The following is a 27,920-nucleotide window of genomic DNA, read 5'->3' as shown; positions in this document are numbered from 1 at the left end:
ATGGACTAACTTTTGAGTCATTCAGGTTAAATTTGCTGTGGACATAAGTAATCTCAGAAGTGAAGACTGTAATTTAATTACAAAAAAAAAAATATATATATATATAGTGAAGGAACTCAGTGTCTTCAGTTGTGTAAGGCAGAAGAAAGATAGTTCTGTGCTCTTTGGGCTACTTTTCTGATATTTTATTTTAAAATGTCAGCAATGACAGACACTAATTTTAAAGTAAAATTTAACCTAGTCACTCACATTAAAAGTCAGCAATTTTTATGCCCTATTTCAGGTAATGATTGCCTACATGAAATAATCCGTTTAAGCAAACCAAGAAAAATATGGATCTGGAATTCAAGATAAACAGAATTTTCTGATTAGATAGATCTCATTATGTCAGTTCACTAAAACTGAACCTTTGGTGTTGTATGTATTGATTGATTTTGCTAGACCTAGACAAAGACAAGCAAATATGTTGTCTATGTGAAAATTAACTGAAAGTCTTGTGACTGGATTAATTACAACTGTTTCTGCTACAACGTGCATATTTCTGCTCAGATTCCTGCCAGAAGCACCCCGGTCTCTTGCCTCCCCAGAGCATGCCATGCTTGCAGGGGTGTCTGTAATCCAGCGAACCCTGTGCTAACACAGAATAACTCCGAGAGCAACTTCCCCCCAAAAGGGCGTTCTGAAAAGACCAAACCTGGTGGAAGCTGGGCTGATGTGGCCAGGTGATGGTGTGCTGCTGCCTGCAGCCTGGCTGGGTGTGCTTGAGTCAACTCAGAGCCCCAGGAACCGGTTTTTCATTGCAGCAGGGAAAACACACCCCAGGCACCTCCCTCGGCAGCCGGCATGGGGCCCCTTCCCTCAGGTGAGGAGGAAGAGGAGCTGCCAGCCATGATGAAGGGGCTGAGCCATCTGTTTGGTGCCAGGGAGGATGTGATGCATGGAGATGCAGCAGCCAACCACAACAGCTGTGAGTGTGTGGGGACTGACGGGAGGTCTGGCTTCTATGCAGTGACCCAGAGTATTGCGCTGGGAAGTGAGGACCTGTAGATGTGAGATCCAGAGTGGGGTTTGGTGCATCCATCTTCCAAGAGACAGTATGTCCTGCCATCTGTCTGGCACCCCGCTTTAACTCAAGTTGTCCAAGAGCGCTCTCTGGGGTTAGCCACATGCTTGAGATTAAGCACGTATAAAGTTTCACAACCAACAAATGCCTCCACATTGTGTGGGGACGCACACAGCAATGGGAGGGAGTTCTGGTCTCGTTGCACTTGGTGTGCTGTGTACTGATGGTAAACTCAAGATTTTATCTGGCAAGCTGGTCTGTTAAAGAACAGTCCACAACAGTGTGGGCTGCAAATGGTGAAAATGGGTTATTTGTGGAAACTGAATGGTAATTATTAAACTCTGCTGTGACTGCGTCCTGTGATTTCAATGTGATAATCACTGAACCCTGTTCTGGGTCATGCTTCCTGTTTCCAGGCTTGCAAGTAGGGTAGATAAAGAAAAGCAGTGAATAAAATATCACTGTTGGATTCAGTACAAAGTTTTCTCATGACTTCTTTGAATTGAAAAATTATTATTTTGGTAAAAGATTCATGTGACCCTATAAAACATCTACATTAGTAATTTTGTTTTCAATAACAAACATGAAAACATCGATAAATAACCACAACATCAAATAAGTGATTTTTCTTTTTTTGGAAGCTATAGAGTGAAAATAACTTGAATACTTTTGTTATTTTTATGTTTTCCTTCCTTAGAATTCTTCAGCCAATTCAAATTTCTGTTTGTTTCCCTTGTTCTTTTGAAGATAATGGCAGATTTCATATTGTGGATTCTACAAGAGGAATATAAAAGTAGAGGGAAAGAGGGAAAGATTTATTGTATAAATTCCTTATGATCCTGTCTGTGAGTAGTGAAATCTACAGTTCACTTTTTGACGTTAGTGGAAGCAGTCCTTGGTTGTTCTATTACTCAAAGATGGATCAAAGCCACCTACTGTGAAATAAGACTTGAATATGAGGAAATTGAAGGTATTTCAAAACTTGAGTTGCTGTTGAGGAGCAGGTCAACTGAAAGTTGAAGTAAACTGCCTGTTTACTTGCCTTCCCAAGAGAAAAGAAAGATTGGGTTATTCAGCACTCTGTATTAAATCTTAGTATGTATTCTTTGTAGATAGGACTGTCTGCAAAGGAAATCAGCTGTTAATATTTTTACTTAACTCAAAAGTAAAACTGAAAATAAAATATAACTTCTTATGAAACCTCTAAGGCATTGAGTCAAACTCAAGGAAGAAGTGAAGGAAAACAACTCAAAATGACTGACAGCTGCAAATGGTTAGTGGATTGTTGCCTCTGCTTGAAAATCAAGTGATTAGTAATAATGCAAGGAGTGCCAAATTCTGGAGACCACAGCTTAGCTAGAAAGCTTTCATAGATCTGCAGTCTGACAGCCCTATGCTCTTGTAGTTTCATGCATGAAAAAAAATCATTTTGCAAAAGCAGCAAAATATTGCACAGAAAGTGAGCACAGTGGTGTGTCTAGATCGCTGCTGTTCTTAATTCTTTAAGAAGTATTACGAGAGAGAGACTGCTAAGAAACATAAAACCTTGAGAAGGGGGAAAAAAAGTCTAATTTTTAACAGTATATTTCCAGTTCATGACTTCCACACAGGAGAGAAAAATCAGTCATCAATTCTTTGTCTGAGCTAAAAGCAAAACTGTCCTTGCTGTGCAGAAACAACAAAATAAAATAAAAGCACTGCTTTCTCTTGTTTCTTGAAGGCAGAGTAAGTAAACTGCTGGGATTGTTCCTGAACGCCCTGGGATGCAACAACATTTATCTTCGCATCTTCATATAAGACACATATGCAAATGTTCATCAGCAGACAATAGGAATGAACGTGGCAGAACTGTAACTAATTGCAGTTATTTGTTGCAGAAAGTTTTATTTCCACATTTGCCACAAACTTGCTTTGAACAAGATATCCTACAACCATTAGTTACCCATGTTTGAAATCAAGGGAGTGGAAATACTTAATTCTGGGTATAGGCGATGAAAACTACAAGTTAGGCATTTATTCTGCAAAGACCACTGTTTGTAATGCTGATTTTGCTGCCAGCCACACTCCTTGTCGAAGATGCCAGCTGAATGCAAATCCCTTGACACACAGTCTGTTTGAAAACTTGGAAATAATGTGTTTTAGACACAGAGAGATCAGGGAAATAGGATTAACTCTGTTATAACTGTTTGTTTGGTTTGTATGAGTCTAGACAAGTATTCTGGGGAAACATCACTTTAGCATTGTCCAGTTCATACACTCTTCTCAAAGGATCTTCTGCCAGCCACTGCTATAGGCAGAATATTGGTGCAAAGGGATTTTGCCCTGACTGGGTGCGACCACTCTATTATAATAACATGCCACTGTTCTGGTGTGAAAGCTGGCTATTGCCTTTAATGCTTGAAAGCAAACACGGTAGTGTGTAGCAGTATTATTATTTAACTATTTAGTCCAGTCCTGCATTTTTATTTTCAACTGTTTATTTTTTTGGTCTTTGCCCTCTTTTTATAAGACAAGAAAAACACTTCTGTGATTTCAAGAGACTTTTGGGAGCATGCTTCTGTTGTTTGAGCAGGAAACCATTTTGGAACTGTCCAGTTTGGTTTCTAGTTTGTTTTGTACAGTTCAACTGTGGTTATTTCCACTGAGATTATAACCACAGATAATGCGTAAGATGCAATTAAGTGACTGCCATACTGATTTTCTTTAGTATACTCTGCAGCCATACAGCCTCAAGCTGTATTTTCATTAGTTGTTAATGAACTTAGACGTAATACAGTGGGACAGATTTGCATGAGAGGCCTCTAAGGATGAAATAATTGCTGCAGTTTCTAGTTCGACAGAGAATACTGTCCTCCTTGTCAATATCATTAGGCAAGCAGCCTTCTTAGCCTTTAGGTCAAAATTTCCAGAAAGAAGATATCTAAGTGAATAACATTTTGAGTGTGATATGCTACTGAATTAAGAATATCTTAAAACTCATACCCTAATTTCTCTCAAGTACTGAATTAAATGTTAAGGCAGACACATGCTGATAGAGAAACAGTCTGACCTCTAAGTTGGCTAAATTCATGATCAGACACTGGTATTTTATTTTCCAAGGTCACTAAATATTTGTCGAGTTTTGTGGAGGTGTTGTACAGCTGTCCATATGCATGCTACAGCTACTTCAATTGGCTGAACAGATGTTCATCTTTGGGTTGAGACATTAAAGGATGGTCCCAACTTAATAGTAAATTCCCCATTCAGGCCAAATTTTGAGTTCAAGTATTCACACAGACTTTCTCTTTTTTTTTTTTGTTTGTTTGTTTGTTTTAGTTTTTTAGTTTTGTTTGGTTTGGTTTTGTCTTTTTTTATTTTGTTGTTGTTTTGTTTTGCTCTTTTCCTACACAGTTGAAGCATGGTCACTGCTACACATTTTAATGTATTGTGGTGGTGTGCTCTGTTGCAAAATAACAGCTTTTCCAAGAATAGGAAATAAATGCTTGAGTTTGTACTGTTCATTGTTAGGCTTATAAAATGCCTTGAGACCCATTTAGATGGCAGAAGCTTCATAAATGAACTCTTGTTCCTGTGAGCAGCGCAAATAATGGTAGTCTGTGCTGTGAAAAGCCTACTTCTGTTTGCACTTAAAAATTGAGACTAGAAACATCAGCCAGATGTCTCTAGAGGAAAAAAATGTAATCCTGAAACACTTCCATGTTGAAAAGCAAATGATTCACATAAAGTATGAAACCAGGACAAATAAAAGAAGGTAAGAACAGTATCTGTCCTTTAAGTTTGTTAAAGCTACTTTTTTAGTAATACTTTTTTTTTTTTTTTTAATGTCTTTATACAGTATTGCCAGATGAAAGAGAATTTCAACGTGCTGCTAAAATGAACAATTTGGAAACTATGGAAAAGCTGTTTAAAAAGAGTGTTAATATAAACGCTGTAGATACTGTGAGTATGAAGTGTCCAAAATGCAAAGCTCAGGGGGTTGCATAGTGGAAGCCCAGCTAGCTAGAGCTGAGTGGGTCCCCATCCTGAAGATGACTAAGCAGTGTTTCATGTGTCCAGTATGGACTGTAGGATTTCATGCAGCATAACTCACAGGTTTTTGAATTTAGCCACTAGGCTGTGCATAAAATTAGGACCTAAGGGCCTCTGAATTGTGGCCCCTGCTCTGTTACTGACTGCCTTCTTGTGTAATTAATTCCTTGGGTTTCCCCATCTTTCAGAATGGGAGGACTTAACCTCACAGTCACTTTGAGAATGAAATTGTGCTGCTAACATTACAGACTTCAAATGCTGGTGTGAAGTGTTACTGTTCAGTATGCATGGAACCACAGAAGCGTTCTACCACAGCTTCTGGCATCGCATTGAGATCAGGTTTCAGATTTGCCATAAATAGACAAGAATGCATTTCTTAGCTGATATCAACTGCAAAGTCTGAGGACACACATTTCACAGTAACTGGAGTGCTGTGCATCAGAGGTAGTTGGACAACAACACAGAGATCTCAGTATTTTATGTGGGAGTTGAGGAGAACAGTTTGCTCTCAGTGGCTATGTATAAATCCCTTGCTCATGAACATCCTAACATTACTTTACTCGTAGAAGCAAAAACACTGCTTCCTATGCTTACGTGCATTTTTCCCCACTGGGGAATCAAGAAGAAAATCAAGCTGCATTCCTTGTTTTGTTCGTGAAAAAGAGATGGAGACAAAGATTTATTTTGAGTAGACTTATCTTGAACAGTGACCATGTACCAATTAATTGCATACCTCTATAAATACATAGCAGGTGACCACGGAGCCCAGTCAATCAAAATATTCTTGCTTCCTTACTGTTTTCCAGAATTTGGGAAATTAAATATATTTCCAGTCCAACAGTCTGAGTCTTTACTCTCTCATCCTTAAATCAGGTCTATAATATGATATTTGCTAGTGTATCTGCTTGGATATTTTGCATTGACTGATGCTCCTAGCAGGGACTTGGCTTATACTGGCAGAACAGCTCTTGCATTTATGTTGATTTTTCCGAGCACTGTATTTCCAAGCCAAATAAGCAAGGCTGCCAAAAGCTAAGTTTTGCTGATAAAACTATTTCTATGCAAGCATTTTTTCCTGGCATAAATCCCACCTGTTTATGTTTTTAATTCATATAGCTGTACATTTAGAGTTATAAATGAATCCGTCAGCTTATCTGCATAGAAGCACAACAGAACAAATACAAACTGACTTTTAAAGTTAAACGCTTATGTCATATATGAAAATTCTCAGTGAATTATGTTAAATCTAATTATGGTCACTTTAATTATAACTGAAACTGTTTCCACCAAGGTTTACTTCATTTTAACCAGTCTCTTTTAGATTCACACCATCAGTTACCTTAATGAAAAATTAATTAAATGTTTCTGGTAAGCCTTGAGCTGTTTCATCTGTTTAAAATTACTCACTGTTCACAAGGTGGAAGCTTTCATTTGCATAGATAATGGCTCAGTCTGGGAAGGTGACTCAATATTGAGAGAGGAACCTTATCATGTGTTGCAGAGATACAGTAAAATGTGAGGAGGATGTGAAAAGCAAATATAATTGTGTAAATCTAGTCCTCAACGGTTTCAAATCCAACTATATAATAAAATAGTACACATGGGTGCTTCTGGCAATGCATGCGTCTCCTCTAGGCAGTGTATGATTACTTAATCCCACTTTGACAGTGCGTTTCAGCGAAGGGATTGTTTTGGTACATACAACAACTCTGTAACTAAACTGTTTGGGTTCTGCACAAAATCTTTATGATCAATGCCTAGATTCTCTCCAAGGGAACAGAAATACAGACAAAAAACAAGTTACAGGGGAAATATGCAAATGTATGTATATATTAAACAGAGAATTTGATTAATAATCAGAAAATTCGGAAATCCTGACATTTGCATTAGGAAAAGAGCTGTTTTGTGTATCTGACAACCAAAACTTTTCTTATTTCAGCTGAAGCGCACAGCATTGCATTTTGCTGTTGCAAGAAGCCATACATCTGCAGTGGATTTTCTTCTCCATCACAAAGCTAGACTCGATATGGCAGATCAGGTGAGCTGTTCTACATGTCTGGATTCACAGAGTGTAGCAACACCTTAGGGGAAACATAAAGGGAAATATTTCTTTTATGGCCTGCATTTTGCAAAGTTAGGTCGTTGCTGTAAATACTTCTGTTTTTCAAGACTGCATACATTTGAATGAAAAAAAACAAAACACATCATTGCTGTAAAAAACATTGCCCAGACCACTGGCAATATCGAATGCATGTGTAAGAACAAGGGTTGTTGCACAAACACCCGGTCTCTGTGGTAGCTACATATTAATCATTGGCTACTTGTATATGAAAGTAATCACTATAAGTGAAAATTACACCCAGAGATAACTGGGAGATCAGAAAGCGACTGCTTGTGTTCCCTTCCCCCTTTCTGCTGTGAGCAGCATAATGCAAAACTGTCGGCTACTCTGCAGCCTCCAAGACTTTCAGAGCTGAGCAGCGTATGGCTAATTTGGCTGGGCCAGATGGCGATTCGCAGCACAGGGTTTTATTCAGATGCCATGACCAAATGTATGCTGTTATTAATAAACAGGTTATTCAAGCTAGGAGTTTTCCAGTGAACTGTAATTTGTTTCCAGAGAAGCTATTTGTTTAGTTCTTATATAATATGAGTTACACATATATTTCATCCTGAGTAATGAAAAAGGATTAATCATTTACATACACACACACACACACACACACACACACCACTTCTTATCCACCATATGCTGCAGTATTTATTTATTAAAAAACAAACAAACAAACAAACAAAAAAGACAAATTCCATGCTGGAGGAACCAGTGGGAGGGAGAAAGTTTCGTCATTGTTATTTTCTGTTGGAATGAAAATCAGACGAGAGAGATCTGTCCGTGCCAGTAGCTGGCAGCTTCTGGCCTCGGTGTTCACTTGCAGTGTAGGAAAGCCACCCACTGTTTATCCCTGTTCCATTTGCTCGGGAGCATTGTCCTGCACCGCCTCGCCAGTGAGTGTCCCACACAGAAGGAAGGCACTGCTCATTTCTTCATGGCAAATTATTTTTCAGATTCGCTCAGGCATTAAGGTGATTCAGAGCATTATTATTATATATATATTTTTTTAATAGCTGGGTAGGGTGCATTGAAGCCGGCTTTGGAACATAAACCTTCCTCCCAGTGCTGGGGTTCTGTTAAACACTTAGAATCTTATTCTAATTAAGGATTGCCTTTTAATTATTGGCTCTTTTAAATTCCTAGTTGTTGTTAATCATTTTTATTCAAACATTATTGGAAATACTCCATTATATTTAGCACACAGAGTTTAATTATTATGACAATAGATGTTATAGTTGATGGTGATTCATGTACTTTTTGGCAGTCAGATTGATATTGTAGTTGATAAGAAATAGAATGAGCATACTGCAAAGAAGAAAAACTCTTAAGAGAATTTTGAGAGAAGAAAAGAAACCTTTAAGAAGAGAGCTAACTGGAAAACCATGGTGACTCATGAAAATACAGTTGTTTCACGTTATAACCCAAAATGTAATTCACTGTGCCCAGAACTGACTCCCTCAGGAGTCACACAGTTTCTGAAGAGAAAATTTTGGGGTAGAGAGAGACATTTTGAGGTAGTGTTTCACCCCTCCATCCTAGAACAGGATAAATCCTTGTCTGAAGATGCCGGGCCTTCAGTCAGGGAGAGGGGGAGCCTAAGCCTCTAGTGTAATTTAAGTGAGATGAACCCCACTCACATGCTGATGTTCTAGTGCCTGTGGAGCAGACCCCGCTTGTACACTGAATTAATCAAAAAGATTGAATAAATTTGGCAGGATGTATTTTGGTGGTAATTTCTGACTTTTTCATTTTATTTAAAGCATGGCCTGACAGTGATTCATCTTGCAGCTTGGACTGGAAATCTGGATGTAATGCGAAAATTAGTTAAAGCAGGCGTTGATCAAAAGGCTAAGAATGAGGTGTGTTGATGACAAGTTTTTATCAACTGTAAACATGTTAGTGTTGGGAAAAAATCAAACCTGTTCTTACAGAGTTGCTTGTGGTTTTTCAGGAAGGAATGAATGCACTACACTTTGCAGCCCAGAACAACAGTGTTAAAATAGTTGATTATTTTCTCCAAGATCTTCATCTGACTGACTTGAACAAGCCTGATGGGGTACAATATGTTTTTTTTTTTTTCCTGTTTATTCCTTTAATGTTGTGAGGCATCTGTTGTGGGCAAAACAATCTTGGCTTGGGAGTTCCAACAAAATTAAATTTATTACGACTTGCATAAACATTTAATTACTGATTTGGGTATTGAGAAACAAGTGTGACAAACTGCCTGACAGGCACGTGGAGAAAAGACTTTCCTCCCCGCTTGCCTGCCTGAGGTGAGCTCTAGAGGCCTCTCCTCCCTTGCTCCCCTTTGCGCAGGCCCATTGGTGAGGTGATGGGTGGCAGAGGGGGTTGGGGTCTGTCCATGGTGGTTTTCTTTTTGCTGATCTTATTTCTTTTTTTCTCTGCTCTGGTCCAGGGTTCCTCCATGAGCACCCACCCTCTTGGGGTGTGTGTCCCCCTGCATCTCCTCCCATGCATCCTCTCATGTCTCCGCCTGTGCATCCTCTCATATTTCCTCTGGTATCTCCCTGTGCACCCTGCCCATAGATGTGGCTGCCCTTTGTATAATACCTGGCAGAGGTACCAGGAACCAGATGGGTTCAGTACTTGTGGGTCGGTTTTGTCCATTGCTGACAATGCAAGCTTCTTCCACCAGTGGAGTATAAACCACATGCAGCCTTCCTACAGGGCTGCTTCAACACTTCAACAGTGCCAGGGCCTTGTCTTCATCGTGCTTTGCTATGCCTGTATTTTTCCTTCCCACTCTGTTGGGATCTCGCTTTGAAGGCTTGCTTAGCTAGGTAGGGTATTGTATCTTTACAGGAGGAAAAAGTATTCTCATAGGATCTGTCACCAAAAGAGCAACTCTTCCCCATGCTCTTTTTGAGCCTTTATTTGTATCAACTGAATTCTGTCTACACGTGACAAGGCTGACATTGAGAAAAGCTTATTTAACAAAACAAACCTCTATGGTTTAGGCCTTCAAGGAGTCTTCTCTATATTGAGGCTATATCAAAATTATGTTATAGTTTCTTGCATTTTTTTATTAGATTTTTAATACAGGCCACTATCAGGTAGCCTTTGACAACTGGTTAGATGGTCTCATCATCTGACCAGTGGTATTATTGTGCCAGGATAACTTTCCACTATTGAGTTGTAAATAGTTGGATAAGGCTTTTTTTTTTTTTTTTTTTTTAGTTTTAACTACCTACAAACAACAACAACAAAAAACAGTGTACAGCATTAAATTCAGATCTCCTGGATGAAGTTTCTGAGATGCAGCTGTTGTGGTCTGTGCTTGCAGAATTCAGATCAAGTGTGTTAAGCCATGAAAATAAATTATAAATGCCTGCTTCTGAGCATCTTCAGACATTTAACAAAACAGTCCTTTTGATGAATAGTTTAATACCATGAATAGTTAAGAATTAAATATTTTGAGCAATCTTTATACCTCATTTGTTACCATTTCCAATCAGTTTTCAAATATTTTCTTCAGGACACACAAGATGTATAATTTGGTGGGATTTTTCTGCACTACAAAATTCTGCTTTTTAAAAATTCTTGCTTTTCTCATACATACATACTTTTCTGCTGATGAACTTGGTCATTATTATATATAAATGTTTATGAGAATAACATGCACATATATATGTCATATATCTGGTAGCTGGAAGCTTTCAATAATTCTGTTTCTTTCCATGATTATTTTCTAGAAAGGTAGAAAGCCATTTCTTCTGGCATCTGAAAAAGGCCATGTTGACATGATAAATAACTTGATTGCTCTAAAGCTGTTCACATCTGAAAAAGATCAGGTAAGGCTTTCTTTTTGTGCTTAGGAGAGATTACTTCGTTCCAGTGTAGTTACTGCACAACCAAGCAATGTGAATAAGCTGTGCAGGTGCCGTTGTGCTGGCAGTGATATATATTGGACCATCAATGACAAAAGGATGATGATTTTTCAGTAATTAAGGGAAGACAGTGGAACTTCTGGTCCTGTTGCCAGAAGCCTTTTCTGTATGCATTAATTATTCATGTAAAGCAAGACTGGCATATGCTGCCCGTTGGAAGAAAAGGGAAAGTCTGGAGGTGAAGGTGCCAGCCTCTGTACTGGGACATCAGGTTTTGCATTTTCTTCACTCAGCTGTGTCTGTGTGCCACCGCTGAGTCCTGTGTGACTAACTTTTCAGAGGTATTTAAGTACTTCAGAAGGCAAATAAACATGTGGGGATTTTTCAGGAGTGCATAAATGCCTGAATCTGATTGAGCTTGCTTTTGACTCTACATTTCAAGGTGTCTTACTAACTTTCAAACTCCACCTTTAAATTTCTTTATTCCTTACATCACTATTAGTGGATTTGGTGTTTCTCTGCCTCTGAGGCATTGCAAGGACAAATATATAAAAAATGGTGAAAAGGTCAGAAATCGTGTTCATAGAGCCATGTAAACAAGCATTCAGAAAGTCATGCTGTCATTTTGTTCTTCTGGTAATATATTAAATGCTGCATTTCAACCCAGATCTCTGCTGTGCTAAGCAGTCTACTAGCAAAGGTTAAAAGATAGCCTTGTCCCAGACAGCTAGCAGGCTGAATGTGTAGAGCAGCAGTGATGGGAGGCAATCGCTGTGATCCTACAGAGTGAGAAGGTAACAAGACAGGACTGAAACTCCACTCTTGGGTCACTAAAAGCAGCTGTACCCATGCCTTAACAAACATACTTTTTTGTAAAAGAGATTTGGATTTTTTCCCCACTAACAATGTGATTGAAAAGCTGTTCTGGAATCTCCTTTCTTGGAAGGTCAGGATCCTTCTCCTAATTTCCATCTTCAGTTTGTTTCTAGCCAGTTTTACACTTGTTTTTATGCTAGTGCTGTCTTTTAGCTCAGAAGCTTCTGCAATTCCTGATAATCATTTAGATTGCCCTTCACGTCTATTTGCTTACTGGTATGCCATATTTTTCTCACTTAGCTAATGAAGAATCATGCTCATGGTGAAAAGGATTGAAGATTGCTACATTGACATCAAAGCCATGACAGCATTATATACACTTTCTTAGGTTTTGCCTGTTAATCTTTAAGTCAATCATTCTGGGGACTTGGCATAGTCCCCATTGAAGTAGGAAAGAGTGCCCAAAGTTTTCTTCTGATTCATTCTTTAAAAGTTAAGGTTTTATTTATTTATTTATTTATTTGCTAGTAATGCACTGCAGTTTTCAGAGCATAAGCAACCATCCAGACCAGCAAGGTCACAACTATGTGCATGGGAAAATGCTCTTTTCAAATAGGCCTGGCTCTTGAAACATGCTGTAGGTTTGCTACCGCCGCCTTGTACATAAGAGAGAGACAGAAGGACAAATGGCTTGGTTTAAGTGCATGTTGTCCTTAACGTTTTGGGTTTATTCTGTGTTCTAAAATGTCTTCTTTGACATTCTAATTTCAAGGAGGGAAACACCGCCTTGCATCTAGCAGCCAAAAATGGACACAGTGAAGTCGTAGAAATTCTGCTCAAACAGTGGGAGGAAATAAATGACCTCAATCAGGTGAGGACACAAATTACTGAAGGAAGTAAAGTTAGAGATTTAAAAAAAACAATCACAAATTACACTTTAAAAGAATTTTTTTCCACTGAATAGACTTCGTTAGTTCTGCTGCTTTCCTAGCGTGTTCGTGTCCTGTTTCATTGTCCCTCCTCCAATAAATTCAGCTCCACTAGCTTCTTCAATGTCTCTTGCTCTGTCCTCTGTTCCTCATGCAATGACCTCCTCTCCATTTTGCATCCCCTATTTATTTATAGAAGGAAATGGTCCAGCAGAAGAAAGGAGTAAGGTATATCCACTCCTTGCTAAGGCTCTCCTCTTCCTTTTTCAGCAAAAAGCGTATGGGCAGAGGGGTTCTCTCTTTTCCAGGTAGTCTGTTCTTTTTTTTTTTTTTTCCCAGCTGTCCAAAGTTGAGGCACAGGAATTCTTTTGAAATGTGAAGCCCTCCTTTTTTCCAATATGTGACTAGTTAAATATGTTATTTCTGCACATAAAGCTTGTGCTGCTTGTGTCCCTGCTATTCCATGGCTAGTGGTGTCACCTATCTGTCCAGCTGGAGATGTTACTTTCTGTGGATAATCAGGTCTCTCTTATCTCACCATGAGCTATATATTACAATAAATTAATTTTTACTGAAATGATGGTGGTAGAAGTTCAAGCAAGGAAAGATCAGGAGATATAAATGTTTCTGTGAATGTTGAAGCACTGGAGAGATTTTCTGTAAACCTTTGTCCATTTTAGTCCAGAAACAGGGATTAGATCCTTGTGCAGGTCATTTACACAGAAGTAGCTTATTTTAGAGACCTGCTGTGGAGACATGGAGATTTTTGGCTTGTGAGGAGGTTTGAAATAAATATGCAGCAGAATTATTTTTATTAAAAGTGCTCCTCGTAGGTAGAATGTGAGATGGGAATCAGTTAGAAAGCCATGGCACTAGACTGACAGAGACCAGTGCCTATAGTGTGTGCTAGCACGGTAGTGATGCTGGCTGATGTTGAAGGGCAGCTATTGATTCCCAGAATCTTTGTTTCTGTTCCTGTTGATTGTAATATTCTCTGAAAGGAGAACAACCAAGGCAGGTGAAACAGTTATCTGTATTTTACACTTTGCTTTATGTATATCAACATAATTGTCACCCATCACTTAATTGCTGGTGAGTTGCCATTTTATTGAAGTGTTGACTTGGGAGCATTCAGGTTATGCTCTCTTGGGACCATCTCCCCTTTTTTATTGAGGTGGATGAGTCTGATAAAGATAACCTGTGTAGTGTCATAACTTTATAATCTTTATAACTACATGGATTAAATTGGAACAGGCTTTTTTTTTTTTTTTTTTTTTTTTTTTTTTTTTTTGTCTAGAATGGAGAAACGCCATTTTACTTGTCTGTTGAAGGCGGTCATGAAAAATGTGCTGAGCTGTTACTGGAAGCAGGGAGTGACATCAACATTTTAACTCACGTATGTACACAAAATCCCTTCAGCACACTGCTCCTGGCACATCCTGGGCTGTGGGAATGGCTTTGTCGTCTCTCTTCTGTGTGTACTCACGGTGTATTTGCTCTGCTTATTTTTATAAAATGGTGTGTGTATATATATATACATATATATATATATTTGTATATAAAATTGGGAATGCAAAGAATGTTAATTGTGGAAAAAATTTAGCATAGATATATTTGACAGAATAATGTTGTTGGCCTTTTTTATTTACTGTCTATTGGATAGTAAAACATATGGTTAGGAAATGTAACCATGTAGGGTAATTGAAAAGCCTCATTTTCGGCAGCTTATACGCCTGAACTGATGACAAATCTGTTCCCCACATCTGGTTCCTGAACTCCAGTGCGGCTCAGATATGTTAAATGGCCCTGGCATGCCTGTTGCAAGAATTTGCAGCAATGCCCGTGATTCCAGCAGAGTGAGAGCTTGTTTGTTTTAGCAGAATTATTAAGAGAACGTTTTCTATTGATTTTTTTCTTAATGTGTTATTTGACTGTAATGGCTTGTTAAAAGTCAAACTGAACTAACAGACTGGGAGATACATTGGGATTGTTGTAGTCCATGCCCCCAACGAAGCTGACAATGCTGAATTAGCTCTTTGCCAATAAAGATTGAAAAGGACCATAGGGTACTGATGTTTTCAGCATATTTGTTGCATTGTGGTAACGATAGGAAGGTCCTCCAGTGTTTACAAAAACATGTGGCTGTAACTGGTGGCCTACTTTGTACATTTACATCATTTTATCAAAGGGAGGCCTTTTTTGCAGGTGTGGACAGGAGGATAATAACACTAATATAAATAAAAGGTTATTCTGTATTGGTAGCTGTCTTCAGTACTGTTTATTTATTTTTCCCAACAACAAACAACATTTCTTGTCAATAACATTTCTTTCAGAACAACAGCGGTGCATTACAAATTGCAGTTCAGAATGGACATCTATCTTTGGTTACTTTTCTTATTGATAAGAATATTGATCTGGTCCCTAAACCTGAGGTGAGTGTGTATCAATACAACTTTCCTGCTGTTCCTCATCGTGCCCTGTCTTTATGGACTTCCTTGAGAATTCACATACTGAATATGGCCGAGTAGTTCCTTTATTATTTTTACTGTATTTTGCCTGTTGTGTAATGTGACTGAGATGATTTATTTTAACGATCAGTCTGTTTTTGCACTGGTTGTTCTCATTGGCTTTCTGTAGCTGAAGCAACTCGTAAAACTGTAACTGAGGTTTTGGAAATGTTTCCAGTGCAGCACTGTGTACGAGCTTTATTTGTTTTTCTGTAGCCCCAAAGAAATGGTTGTGGTTTATAAAGATTAATGAGCTGGTGTCTGGCACTGGTATGGAATTATTTTTTAGCTGTATTTAACAGAAACTGATGAGTCACAGGTACAACAAGCAAAGTGATCTTGCCAATCTGCTGGTTGAATAGTGACTGGTGTTGGACCTGTGCCCCAGTTATTTTCATGAATAATAACTCATATAAAAACTTAATTTCTTTCTAGCTATAACTTGCTTTTTATAATTACTACAGCAAGCCAGGTTATTATGAAGGATATCTACAGTAGCAGTATGCTACAGGAGTTTATTCCTGGAAAGTAGATTTTGACAGTTGCATGCTCAACTCAGAATTATTCTATCTCCAGCCTGTTCAAACAAGGGCAAACCCAGTTTTCGGAGGGAACACAAACATTGCACCAAACTCCTCGCTCTCAGCCAAGGCCAGCAGCGCAGCGCAGTATGGATGTGTACAATGCCTTGCTGCAATTGTACGCGGCAGCACGCTGCTGTGCACGATGCTCTCAGCAGCTGCAGCTTCCTCTGTGGTGTTTGCTCACCAGCTGCTGCAGCTGTGGCAGGAGCAGCAGAGGAATGCTCGTAGAGGGGCCTCTGGCACTGCTGTGCGCCCCAGGGTGCCTTGTCTGCAGCCCTGTGGCTCTGCAGGAGCACGCCCTGCGTCCCGTTGGCAAGGGTGGGTTTTAGCAGGAAACTCTTCCTTGCTTGAATGGACTTCTAATAAATGCACCTAATCATCTAAGCTTGTTGCTTTCCCTCCACAGCAGAAGAATTCTCCACTCCATTTAGCAGTCATCAATAATCATCTGCCGGTAGTAAAAACACTCTTGGATGCTAATCATGATATAAACTTCTTAAATCATGTAAGGAAAACTGGGAATTAATAATAACTTCACTGCTAAAGAGGAGATTATGTGGATTTTGCTCCCCCCCCCCCCCCCCCCCGCATTTTTTTTCCTCCTCATGAGCTCAAGGTACAAAAAAAAAAAAAAAAAAAAAAAAAACAACCCCCAAAACAAAACAACAACAAAAAACAAAACCAGAAAGGAAGAGGCAGTTTCCCCTTTATATTTCTGTGTGTGTGCATTTGTATTAGTCACTGGTACATGCTGTGCTAGTAGCATTTTTGCAAATACAGATAGCAAAATGTTGTATACTCGGAAAATATTTGGATTAATTTATTGTTCAAGTGGTATGACTCATGCATAAAACATGACAGCAATGTCTCAAACCTGATTGTAGAGGTAAGCACAGTGCACACTGTCAGTGGTCTGGCAGATCTCTTTTCTCCCCTTACAATAACTCTGACAAGTGCACTTTTCCTAAGGTATACACAGAGAGACCTCTGGCAGGCTTTCGGACTCTCATAACCTCAAGTTATCCAACTGAAAACTAGTACAGTGCACACAAGCTTGGTCAACTCAGGATCTGTTAGTTAATGGCAGTTCTAGACAGATCTAGCTATGTCATTCTAGATTTGTGAGGTTCCCTCCAGCCTTTCTCATTAAGAAACCATGAAATCCTATGAAGATTAGTGCACTGAAAGAACAATCAGAGCTCCCTAATGGCAGATGGAGCATTACTCTGCTCTTTGGATGTATGTTGCTCTCTCAGTATGCTGGGTCTGGCTGGGATGGAGTTAAAGGTCTTCACAGCAGCACGTTTTGGATTTGTGGCCAAAACAACGTTGATAACCCAGCAGTGTTTTAGCTGTCACTGAGCAGTGCTTGCACAGCATCAGGGCTTTCTCTGCTCCTCACTCTGCCCTGCAGCGAGGAGGCTGGGATGCCCAGGAGGAGGGAGGGGACACAGCCAGGTGGATGACCCAAGGTGACTGAGACAATATCTGTGATTCTGCGTGTCCTCCCCTCCCCACAGCATCACCCTCAGGAGGGATGTCACAGGTCTCTGTGGTGCAATTGGTCAGCGCGTTCGGCTGTTAACCGAAAGGCTGGTGGTTCAAGTCCACCCAGGGACGTGAGTGCCCATTTTCCTGCAGGCGGGGACATGGGTGCATGGCATTTGGCTACTTGGCTGATCCACAGCCTAGTGGCCCCCACCGTGGAGGGAGAGAAGTTCTCCATATTTGCATGTCTGCCCACTCTCATGGATTGTGGGACACTTCTGCACTGCATCTGGAGGTTGTTGTCCATGACTCTGTAGACTGCCACCAACCATGAATCCCCTCAGATTCTGGATGCCTTCCTCTCTGCTAACCCACTGGCTGATGCCAATGTATTTACTGTGGCTGCCAATTTACACACACCCTCACATGTTTCTGTGCTTGATCCCTTGTCAACTTGTTTTCAGTTTTTGTTCTTTGTGTGTTGTTTACTACTCTGCTTTGCCTGGGGGAGCTATGACAAAGGCACTGGCCTTGAGCTTAATGTGGTATATGGGCCCTTCACAGCTGCTATCCCCATGCTCTGAGAACCATCTCATGAAGAAAATCAGCAATTACATCTTTTCCCCTTTTCTCTTCTGAGAGATGTTTTGTGGAGAGAGAAAAGAATGGCACCTACCTGTCCTGTCCTCCAGGAAAATAAGTCTTTCCACCCCTGTTATAAGGCCTCTTGGTTCCTTGATTATCTTTGCATAATCAGACTGTTTGCACTGGTGTGTGTGTGTGTGTTGTGATTCTGATTATTGTTTGTAAGGTTACACAACTCATTGGGAATGCCACATGGAACATGTCCCCAGGCGGTAGATCAGTGGGTGGCAGGCTGCTTGGAGGAGCTGGGCAGGTGCCCCAGGCCATTCTTGTCACCCATAGCTTGGGGTTTCATGCCTGAATGGGCACATAATCCCACTGACCCTATGCCTGTTTGAAGGAGGGGAGCCCTGCCTGCCCCAGTGAAACACAGGGACTTCTGATGCTGTGCTGAGGCCTGGCATGTTCCTGTTGGGCTGCTGCTCAAAGGCCTTGGAAGAGACAGAGAGTGACTGTCCCACCAGGGCTGCTGAGGCCCACGTGAGGCATAGCCCGTCTCCCACCTGAAAGACAGGGATGCTTCCTGCCATACTAGCCAGAAATATCCTCCAAGGAATCTGTAATTTGTCCCAACTCATGGTGCATTTAACTGCTGAAGATTAATTTAGGAGGTCACGTGTATTCCCAAAAGAGCTTCTGTGAGACTTTATGTGGAACCCTTGTGGCTGGCTCTCTTGGCGTGTAAGGTCATGGTGCTTGGCTCTACCACACTGAAGTTAAGGTGGGATTTAATACTTCTCTAAAGGTGAAAAGGCTTCTCCAACCAGCTTCTTCTTTCTCCCAGCTCCTTGTGCACCCCCAGCCTCCTCACTGGCAGGGCAGCATGAGGAGCTGAGAAGGCCTTGACTTGATGTAAGCACTGCTCAGCAATAACTGAAACATCAGCATGTTAGCAGCATTACTCTCACCTTAAACAGCGCTGTACCAGCTACTAGGAAGAAAGTTAACTCTATCCCAGCTGAAACTAGGGCAGTCACAAAACCTTCAATTTAAAAAGGGTGCTGTATCATGTGAAATGTGCTAAGGGACAGGTCCAGCTACACAAGGTTCCCACAAAAGACAACATATCATATTTGCTGCTGCATTACACCCATAGACATCAGGAATACTTTCCTGTAAGTGCAAATAATAATAAAAAAAAAAAGAGTAAGAAGCAAACACTTCTTAGTGAATAGGAAATGCATTTTTATTACTAGACTGCTAAACTCTCCAGGGCACTTGCTGCTAGTTTCTTACTGACATTCTGTAGAAGGGTAAATAAATGGGTTTTATTTGGGTAAATGAAGCTGTATAAAGACCACACAACCCTAATTTCAGGCCAGAAGATTAGACTTGAAACAGAATGTTCCTTCAGCTGTACTTTATGTCAATAGTTTGGTCTTTTGCAAAGTTTGTTTTGTTTTGTTTTGTTTCATTTTATTTTATTGTGGTTTAAGGTTCACTGCACACTCCATATCATCATATTGTGGCAGGGCTGGCTAAGAAACCCTGTCATGGACTGTGGCACAATGTGCTGTTGAAAATCAAGGTTGTCCAGTTGTTTTTGCATGAATTTCAGCACAGAAAGATTACTTGAGAGGATAGCATGGCAGTTGGCACTTGCATGAATCACTCTATCCAAAGCACCTTGTTTTAAGAGGGTAGAGCAAGAAGTCCTCACATTACAATCTGTTAGAGGTGCATAACCGCAGCTTTGTCCTGACCCAGCTGGAGCTCTTGTCTGTTTTTCCTGCAGAGATCCCAGATGCTTTCTTGTTTGCCTGAAACAAAGCCGGTAGTTAGATCATTGGAAAGTTAAATGTTTTCGTTCTCTTCAGTATTTTCTAGCCAGGGCCATCTCTTGTTTTGAGTCTTCTGTAGATTCAGATTGTATGCATTTTTTTTTCCCCTATGGGGACTTCGGTTTATTGTATTTATTTTCTGTTATTAATTTCAGAGGCAGGAAACTCCTCTGCATCTGGCGGCTGATCTTGGCAATGTGGAGCTGGTGGAAATGCTGCTGAAGGCAGGCTGTGACCTCAAGACCATGGATAAGGTAGATGACACTCCTCACATATGCAGAGATTATGTAGCTTTATGTTTTGCTTTATAACCTTCTTCCCAAAGATACAGGAAACACATGTTTCCAGTCATCCTTCATAAAACGAGTGCAGCCAAAAGTTAGCTGTTTCAAAGGAAGTCTGCTTTTAACGCTGCCTTACCTGCGGCTTGTAGAGGTCTGGAATGGCTTTGGCCAAGAGCTCTTTTTGAGCTCCGATGTGATGAAACACACCATGAGCATAATCCATCCATTTAATCCTTTAAAAAAATAATTTCCATGTACAAAGCTGTCCTGATAAGAGTAAAGCTTTATGAAACTAGTGTCACTTTTTGGTAACCTGATGTGAAGTTTGGGGCCCCACCTTTGCAATGAGTTGGTATGGAGACACCAGAGATGTTCCGATCCATGTGACAGAACATCAGACAGGAAAAAGGGGAGCCTGCTTGGACTACACGGTGTTCCCCTGGCCTCTGTGCCCTGACAGCCAGAGTCCTCAGCCCACAGAGCACACACACCTGTGCAAGCTGCAAGCTGGAATACTCTCTTGGGAGCTCTTCCTTCCTGCCTGCTGCAGGTGTGATTGTGGTTGGAAGTGACAGAAAGCCAGGAGAGTGCTCCCTGTGTGCCCAACTGCCATGCTACACATGCATACAGGATGACAGTGGCACAGGAGGCTGGAGGCACCCCTGCCTCCAGCCCCACCTCCCAGGGAGCGCAGGGCAGCTTTGCAGGGTTGGAGCTCTTGCAGTCCCTGGTCTCTGCGCTTACTAGTTATGCCTGTGCTAGAAGGATTTTATGAAACAAAAATTCATGGCTTCCAGTGTCATGCTTTCCTAAAAGTGGGTGAATTAGAGTGATCTTGAGCAGAACCATGAGCTAAAACTCAAAAGGTATCCATCAGGGAATTTTATAATAGCTGGAGGGTTGAAACAACTTATAATGTATTTATTTTTTTTTTAATATACTTTATTTTATTACTGAGCCTTCCAATAAAGGGGTTAGCTTCTTTTAGGTCTAACTTTCTGGAATGCCTAACACTTGATTTGTGGAGCATACCCTGAATATTCATTCCTGAGGCATCTCCACTCAGTGCAAGCCCACTGAAAATGGATGATTACAGAGAGAACCCTGAAAAGCTGCTGAGATGCCTCTACACCAAAGTGCTGGTCACTGAGGTAGGCTCAGATGGACTGAACAGTCATCTGGGCTGGAATTAAAACAATGGCTTTTTATTCCTTTGGTTGTCTGCACTGTCCATGAGACATTGCCTTCAGCTGTTGTGACAAAGTCATTCCCACGCTCTCTTTTCCTTCTGCAACCCAGATTCTCTTATTGCCCAAGACAAGATGTGGGTTTGCTCTTAATGTAGCAGATTTCCAAAGCAGGGGATGCAGCTCATGCAAAGCATAGGAGAGCCTTAATTGCAGCCACACTGAAGCCATAAAATTATAGTAGATACGCTTTGTTGAAGAAGAAAAACTAAAAATAAAGGATGGGGTTCTGTAAACAAAGCTCATGTTTTTCTTCTGTGCTGTCCTCAAATATAAGAGATCATGTCCCGATTCACTCTCTCTGCTTCCAGAATGGAAAAACTGCACTAGCTGTGGCATCAAGGAGCAATTATGCCCTAATTGTAGATATGATCATTAAAGCAGAAAGGTATTATGCCACAGAACAGGTAAGAGACATCTTTTTGTTATGCTGAGGGGAATTGTAAGGAAAAAGCTGATTCTGATCTTAACGTGCCTTTTGCCTGGTTTCCTTTTGGCAGGCTATAAGACTGGCCTTGATAAATCAAGGACTGGGAACAGGAAAGCCTTTACCCTGTCGAGGTTTTATCCCCGTCCAGCAGTAAAGCTGCAGGCAGATTTTTTTTCATTTTTCTGCACCGAGCTCCACATGCATTGCAAAGGGCTGGAGAGAGAAATTCTGACCCAAATGCAAACTGTGTCACCGGCATCAGGTCGGTGTCCTTCGGCACGGCAAAATCCCTGGCTGAAAAACGGAGGAGAGCAGGTGTCTGATTTTACTTTGCTGTGAAAAGCTCAGTGCTGCGGTGGGAGCTCCCTCTTCTGTCTGGCCTGCGTTAATTACTAACCACAAGAAAGGAGGCAGGGAAAGAGCCAGACAGGGCTGTGAAGTGACGACACGGCTTAGAATGACCTCAGGTTGTCTCAATTTCTAAACTTCTTTCCCAATTTGGCATGATTATTTAAATGCAGGCTGCTTGGTGATGGCCTTCCCTAAGGGGCTGAGAGTCAGACGAAGCCAGTAACTATTTTGGCTTGCATTGACTATCCCCTGTTGGCTGTGAATGGGCCTGTGCCCCGTAGCAGGTAAGTGTCCGAAGAAGATGAGCTGAATTTAGCTCCTTTACAATCAAAGGAGCATTTGGAGGCGGGCTTCTGGTGAGGACCCCTTTAGAAACCTGCCCTCAAAGTCAGACTCATCCCAAATGGGTTTTGAAAATTCAGGACTCATTGTGTCACAGGGTCTTAATTGATGCCATCCAGAATATGCAGAAAGTTAATTTATTCCATTAATTACAGTCATAGCAATGAGCTACAAAACACGTGCTACACCTCTACACTTGATGAAGGGGAGGTATTTCAAAGGAAGATGAAAGTTAATTGATGAAAGTTAATTTTAGGGCATGTTAATGCTCCATAAATAGTTTAGTCTTGTGGTGGGTTGCTCTGTTTTTATTTGGACCCACAGGTTTATGTGAACTTACCAAGAACTGATTAAATTTGTTGTGTTTTGATATAATACTATTTAAAATCCCCAAGCTATCTCAAATACCGTTTGCAGGCAGTAAGAGATGTCTATTTTAACATCCACTGTGGAAGAACTGGAGGAAGGAAGATGCTGACACTATTTATTTATGCAAAGCAAGTAGTTCTGTGAGCACCAGAGCCGGCAGGGCTGGCAGAAGTAATTCAGTCAAGTCTTGGGGTGCAGCTCTGAGTTTCACTGCTCTTTCGCTCTCATTGCTAAGCTGCCTCACAAGTCTGTAACTTGATTCTCATTCCTGCTTCCTGCTTGCCAGTGTTTGCTTTACCAGGCTAGGCAGGAGCCTCTCGGGGTGGTATGAGCATGCCTGATCCTGCCTGAGCACATGAATTAGCTGGCCTTTTAAGACCCCTTCCAGCCCTGTGTGTCCAAACTGGTGATGCTTAGTCACAGGGAATTGTGCTGTTAAATCACAGATATAGATCAATTATTATGACGAAAACCACATCTGTGAACTCCATGCGTTGCACATGTTTGACTTGTCAGTCCAGAGTTTTTAGTTACATTATTGTTTAAGGGGCTTAAAGGGGAATTTATAAGTGAGGTCACTTGTTGCCAGAGAAGATATGACAAGTCTGATAGCAGTGAGCACATAATGCTCCTAACCTTTTGGCATTGTTTACTGAACTGCCTGAGGAGAAGGTAAGTTGTTAAAGCAGCTGGTTTGCCTGCAAGAGCTCAACAGACACTGGGAAACAGAAACCTATGTGCTTGGTCCCCTTACCTGAAGCTAAGGGCAGGGCTCAGATGTTACAGCTAGGGAATATAAAGTTGCTCTGCTGCTGTTGCCATGTACGAAACCACACTGTTTTAAACCATTATTATAGCAACTGTCTTTTTATTATATCGAGCTGACTTATCTGCTGTGACAACACTCTAGTTACAAAAGGAAATGTCATGTTGCTGTGAGGAAGTGCACATGACTCAAATGTGTGTGAAAGGCTGTCTTGTTCTCTCTTGTTTGTCCTTTTTTTTTCTTCTTTTTTTTTTTTTTCCCCTTTTTTTTTTTTCCTATTTATGGCTACAACCCAACCCTTCCCAGGATGTTTTTGACCAGATTTGAAGGCTGCTCTTACAGTCCCACACTGCTGCTGCCTAGACACATGATTAACAGCAAAGAGAAGCTGTGGTGCTGCAAAGGGAGGAGAAAAATGCAGTTTTATTTTTGTTTGTTTTGTTGCTCTGTGTGTGTGCTTGTTGTGGTGGTGATGGTTTTCTATTCGTTTGTTTTTAAACCTCACAAAAGAAAGATGGTACTGGAGAGAGCCTGAAGCTGTCATGCGGTCTGTCATAAACCTCACTCTGCACGTGTCAGGAACGTATCATGAGATAGTGACTGCATCAAGAAAAATGGATTCAAGCATACATGATGATGATTAGCTACTGAACTAAGTGTTGCTATTTTTTTTTTTTTTTTTTTGCAAGGCTCTCAGAAGGTTAGGAAATGACCCTAATAACGCTATTTGCTTTGCTATCCTGAAAAAGATTAGGTTTTTCACTTTGGAGACTGATCTGAAGCAGGCCTAGCATGGCCAGTATCAAAGTAGTCTGAAGTTACCCACACGAGGAACCAGGCCTTTCCCTGGGTGTCACTCAGCTGGGGCTGAAATCACTGCTGGGCATGGCTCTTGCAGAGATGCCTGGAAAAAAAAAAAAAAAAAGCAACACCATCAATCCTGTTTCGGGTAATCAATGAATATGTAGCGACATCATTTTCAGTCTGGAGGGTAAAATGCTTGTTGTTTAGCTGGATTTTTGGTTTTGGTAGGTATCTGGTTTTGCTTGTGCAAGCAGTAAAACTAGATCCAGATTCAATGTGTGCGTGCATATTGGTGCTCAGACACCTTGCTGGCTGGGGGTCTGTGGGCTAAACCCAGGCTCTCGCACAGCTGCCGCCAGGTGACTGCTGGCACCCACTGCAGCTGAGCTGAGCTGACAGGGCAAAGGCAGGAGCACCCTGAGCAAGTGCCATGCTGGTGGTACACAGCATGAGGAATGAGTAAGAACCATGGCTGAACCCCAGCCATGTTCAAAATGTGGCCTGTAAAGCAGACAGCTGAAGGGCTCAACTTCTACCGGCTGTTAATTGCTGTTGCATATCAAGTGCCAGAGGCAGCTTTATTTTGCTCTTAATAACACATATCAACAAACATAGGAGGTCCTTGTTTCTGTCATTCCCAGTCTTAAAACTGTAAAACCATCATCCATGCTAAGATATCTTCCAAAGAGCTCTACTTCTATACAAATACGGTTTCTTTACCTGCACTGAGCATATCACCTGCCAGTAGTCACGTATGGCTGTACACACACAGTGTTCACTGCATCCTGAGTGAAAAATGTTCCCACCTTTACCACAATGTTAGTCACGTGCTTTGTTTTTTTAGGCACATCTAGGTCATGGTGATGATTGGTCGGACTTTGGTTTGTCCTTCAAACAAGATCACAGTATACAGACCAAGCAAATTCGTTCCTCCCTTTGGAACCTGGCATACAATCAGTTAAAACCCCAAGAATGGAAAAAACTGGCCCTGTTCTGGAAGTTCACAGATGAACAGATTAGAGCTATTGAGGAACAATGGACAGGTAACAGTAACTAATTGGATGGATAGATGCAAGTTAAATAAACCACGTTCAGGCACAGAGCTGCTCTTTAATCTCTGTGGGTATGACAGATACACGCTGGCCGTGCTGTTTTTATTTGGTGTATGAAAGCGAGCAGTGGATGGATACAACACTTGCCACTGGCTCTGGGGAAGCAGCGCTGTAGGAGCACAGCCCAGTCCTGCTCTCCCTTTGGGCCTGAAGAAACCTTTCTCTTTGTAAAGCAAAACTAGGAGTGGAGCAGCATGGAAGGGTCTTGCAGGACACATGGCACTACTGCAAGTGAGCGCCTGGAGAGCTGCATGAGCCAGGAAGACCTTGTTTGCACTCTAGCTTCCTAACTGCCCTGAAGCTGCAATTTCTGTTTTCAGGTATCTCAGTGCCAGGAAATTGATACTTCTACAGCACACTTGCGCTCATTTACTCTAGGGTATATTTCCACAAGTTACACAAAACTGAAAGTTAAAAATTAATTTTACGATGTAATAGCATTGGATTCATTTTTTTTTAGCCTTAGGATAAAATTTGTTTTTATTTATTTTTAACCTTTATTTCTCAGTATTAGTTTTGCTTGTAGGTGAGAAAGGAAGTGAGAGCAAATGAATTGGTTTTAAAAACCTCTTGTAACTCTAGAAGTGCAAAAGCACAAAGTAACGCTGTTTTCAGCATATGACAGACAAATGCTTTTGTATTGTGTAGGCAAAAAAAGTTATAAAGAACATGGACACAGAATGTTGCTCATCTGGTTACACGGTATTTTGCTGGCTCACCCGAATCCTGTCAAGCATATATATGAAGATTTGGTGGCAGCAGGATTTCAACATTTAGCTGGTGAGTTGTTGTGTGGTATAGAGAGAGTATTACCGTGTCTTCTGTGAGACCACCGCGAGGTGCTGAGGTCCCTGCCTGTGCTGGGGAAAATGTGACCATGGCAGAGATGAAGGACACTGTTTTCCTCTCTGTGAACCTGCCCCTTGGAAGGGGCTGAGGTTGGACGAGGAAGGGAGTTTAAGTGAGACGATTTCTGAAGGAAGCAGAAAATATGCACTTTGCTTCCCTCCTTTGTCTTACAAACACAGTTAAAATGTGGTTGGTTATCCTTCAGTTAGATGAGTGCTGACCTTGCAAAAAGCAGAGCCTGCCAAGCAAGCATTTTCTCTTGTTTTTACAGAAAAGATCCGAGCTCAAAGTAGCACTGACATGGACTCCAGAAAATGTGAAATTTCATGAGTTCATTGACAGAACATTGTATAATGGAATTACATGCCAGAAGGAAAGGGACTTTTACATACAAACAATTTTCTGGAAACTGTGATGTATTTTGAAGCTGTATGATTTTTTCCAAGCTAGAAATTGCCCTACTGCAATATTGGTTAGTTCTTTCTCACATACTTTGCTATATAATGATTTAAAGTGAATGGCTGGCTGATAATTTACAGCTATACTGTTAAGCATGAACCAACTCCCTACAATTTCTACACCTGGTTTAACACTGATATAATAATTCCATATTGGATCTGCACAATTAAGCTATTTTGTATTTGACATAAAATGTAAATGAGATGTTTTCTTGCTGAAATAAATTTAATAAGTGAAAATCACGTGTATAAATCAACACTTCCAGAAATAGGTTGGCACCTGGCTTCATTTGGGATTCAGGCTTTTATAAAGTTTTACTAGGATAATAGTTTTCCCACCTGGAGAGAGCTTTCCTCATGTTTAACTAGTGCTAGGATTATGACATGTTTCTTCTTCAGCATTTACATAGTAAAAATAAACAAAAATATCATCTCCTAAAACCACCTGCAGCTGGTAGCAGAACTTCCTGTCATGGCATAACCTTGTTTACATACTCAAAATAGAGTATTTGATATTTTAATACTTAACACAGTGATCATCTATTTCTTGTTCATTTCTTAGTATCTGGTAGTGACTTGCTTAATGTTTAAAGGTTTTCTGATTGCTGAATATATTTCACATCTGAAAAAATATATAAATTGTAAAAATACTTCATATTCCCATCTGTAACAAAACAGCAGTTTTAGCATATCATGGAAGTATTGAAACATTGCCTTGTCTACCACAGCTAGCATTATTTTGTACTGAACTTTACTGTTTGTATGAAAAAGCTGATAGATAATCTGTATCTTAGCCTTATGCCTAAACACCCTCTCACATGCAACCTGCTTTGACAAGGCTCCAGAGCATTACAAGAGATGCAGGCTGGTAAATCCACAGTTTGGAACTGTTTTGGAATTAGGGATTTAAGTTAAATTACAAATTCTTAGGTCCTGACAAGTATGTACCAACTTTTGCAACATTCTGTAACGTTCTTGAGAAATGAAAATGCTTAACATTTTGATGGACTCTAGTTACCTCACACAGCCCAAACCACATCCTGGTTGTGAAGGTCATTTCCCTGTTATTCTTCATTTCAGTATGCCACTGTAGGATATAACTCAA

At 40.7% G+C, this 27,920-nt stretch overlaps 1 protein-coding gene and 1 non-coding gene across 2 annotated transcripts; both read left to right on the top strand.

The window, feature by feature from the left end:
- The first annotated feature begins 212 nt into the window (after positions 1-212).
- On the top strand, positions 213-27,920 carry ANKDD1B (ankyrin repeat and death domain containing 1B). Its single transcript, XM_035553606.1, has 15 exons — positions 213-967; positions 4,899-5,002; positions 7,032-7,130; positions 8,966-9,064; positions 9,157-9,261; positions 10,919-11,017; positions 12,642-12,740; positions 14,096-14,194; positions 15,132-15,230; positions 16,296-16,394; positions 19,959-20,057; positions 21,646-21,741; positions 25,241-25,439; positions 26,157-26,288; positions 26,629-27,920. The coding sequence occupies exons 1-15, from the start codon at positions 844-846 to the stop codon at positions 26,685-26,687; spliced, it is 1,611 nt and encodes a 536-aa protein (XP_035409499.1). The 5' UTR covers positions 213-843; the 3' UTR covers positions 26,688-27,920.
- Positions 17,436-17,509, top strand: TRNAN-GUU (transfer RNA asparagine (anticodon GUU)). The gene has a single exon. It is a non-coding gene; the product is annotated as a tRNA-Asn (tRNA).

The sequence above is a fragment of the Cygnus atratus genome, chromosome Z (genome assembly GCF_013377495.2).
Source record: "Cygnus atratus isolate AKBS03 ecotype Queensland, Australia chromosome Z, CAtr_DNAZoo_HiC_assembly, whole genome shotgun sequence".
Classification (NCBI taxonomy): Eukaryota; Metazoa; Chordata; class Aves; order Anseriformes; family Anatidae; genus Cygnus; species Cygnus atratus.
Note: the sequence above shows the minus strand (reverse complement) of the source record. Positions and strands in the feature narration are given on the sequence as shown.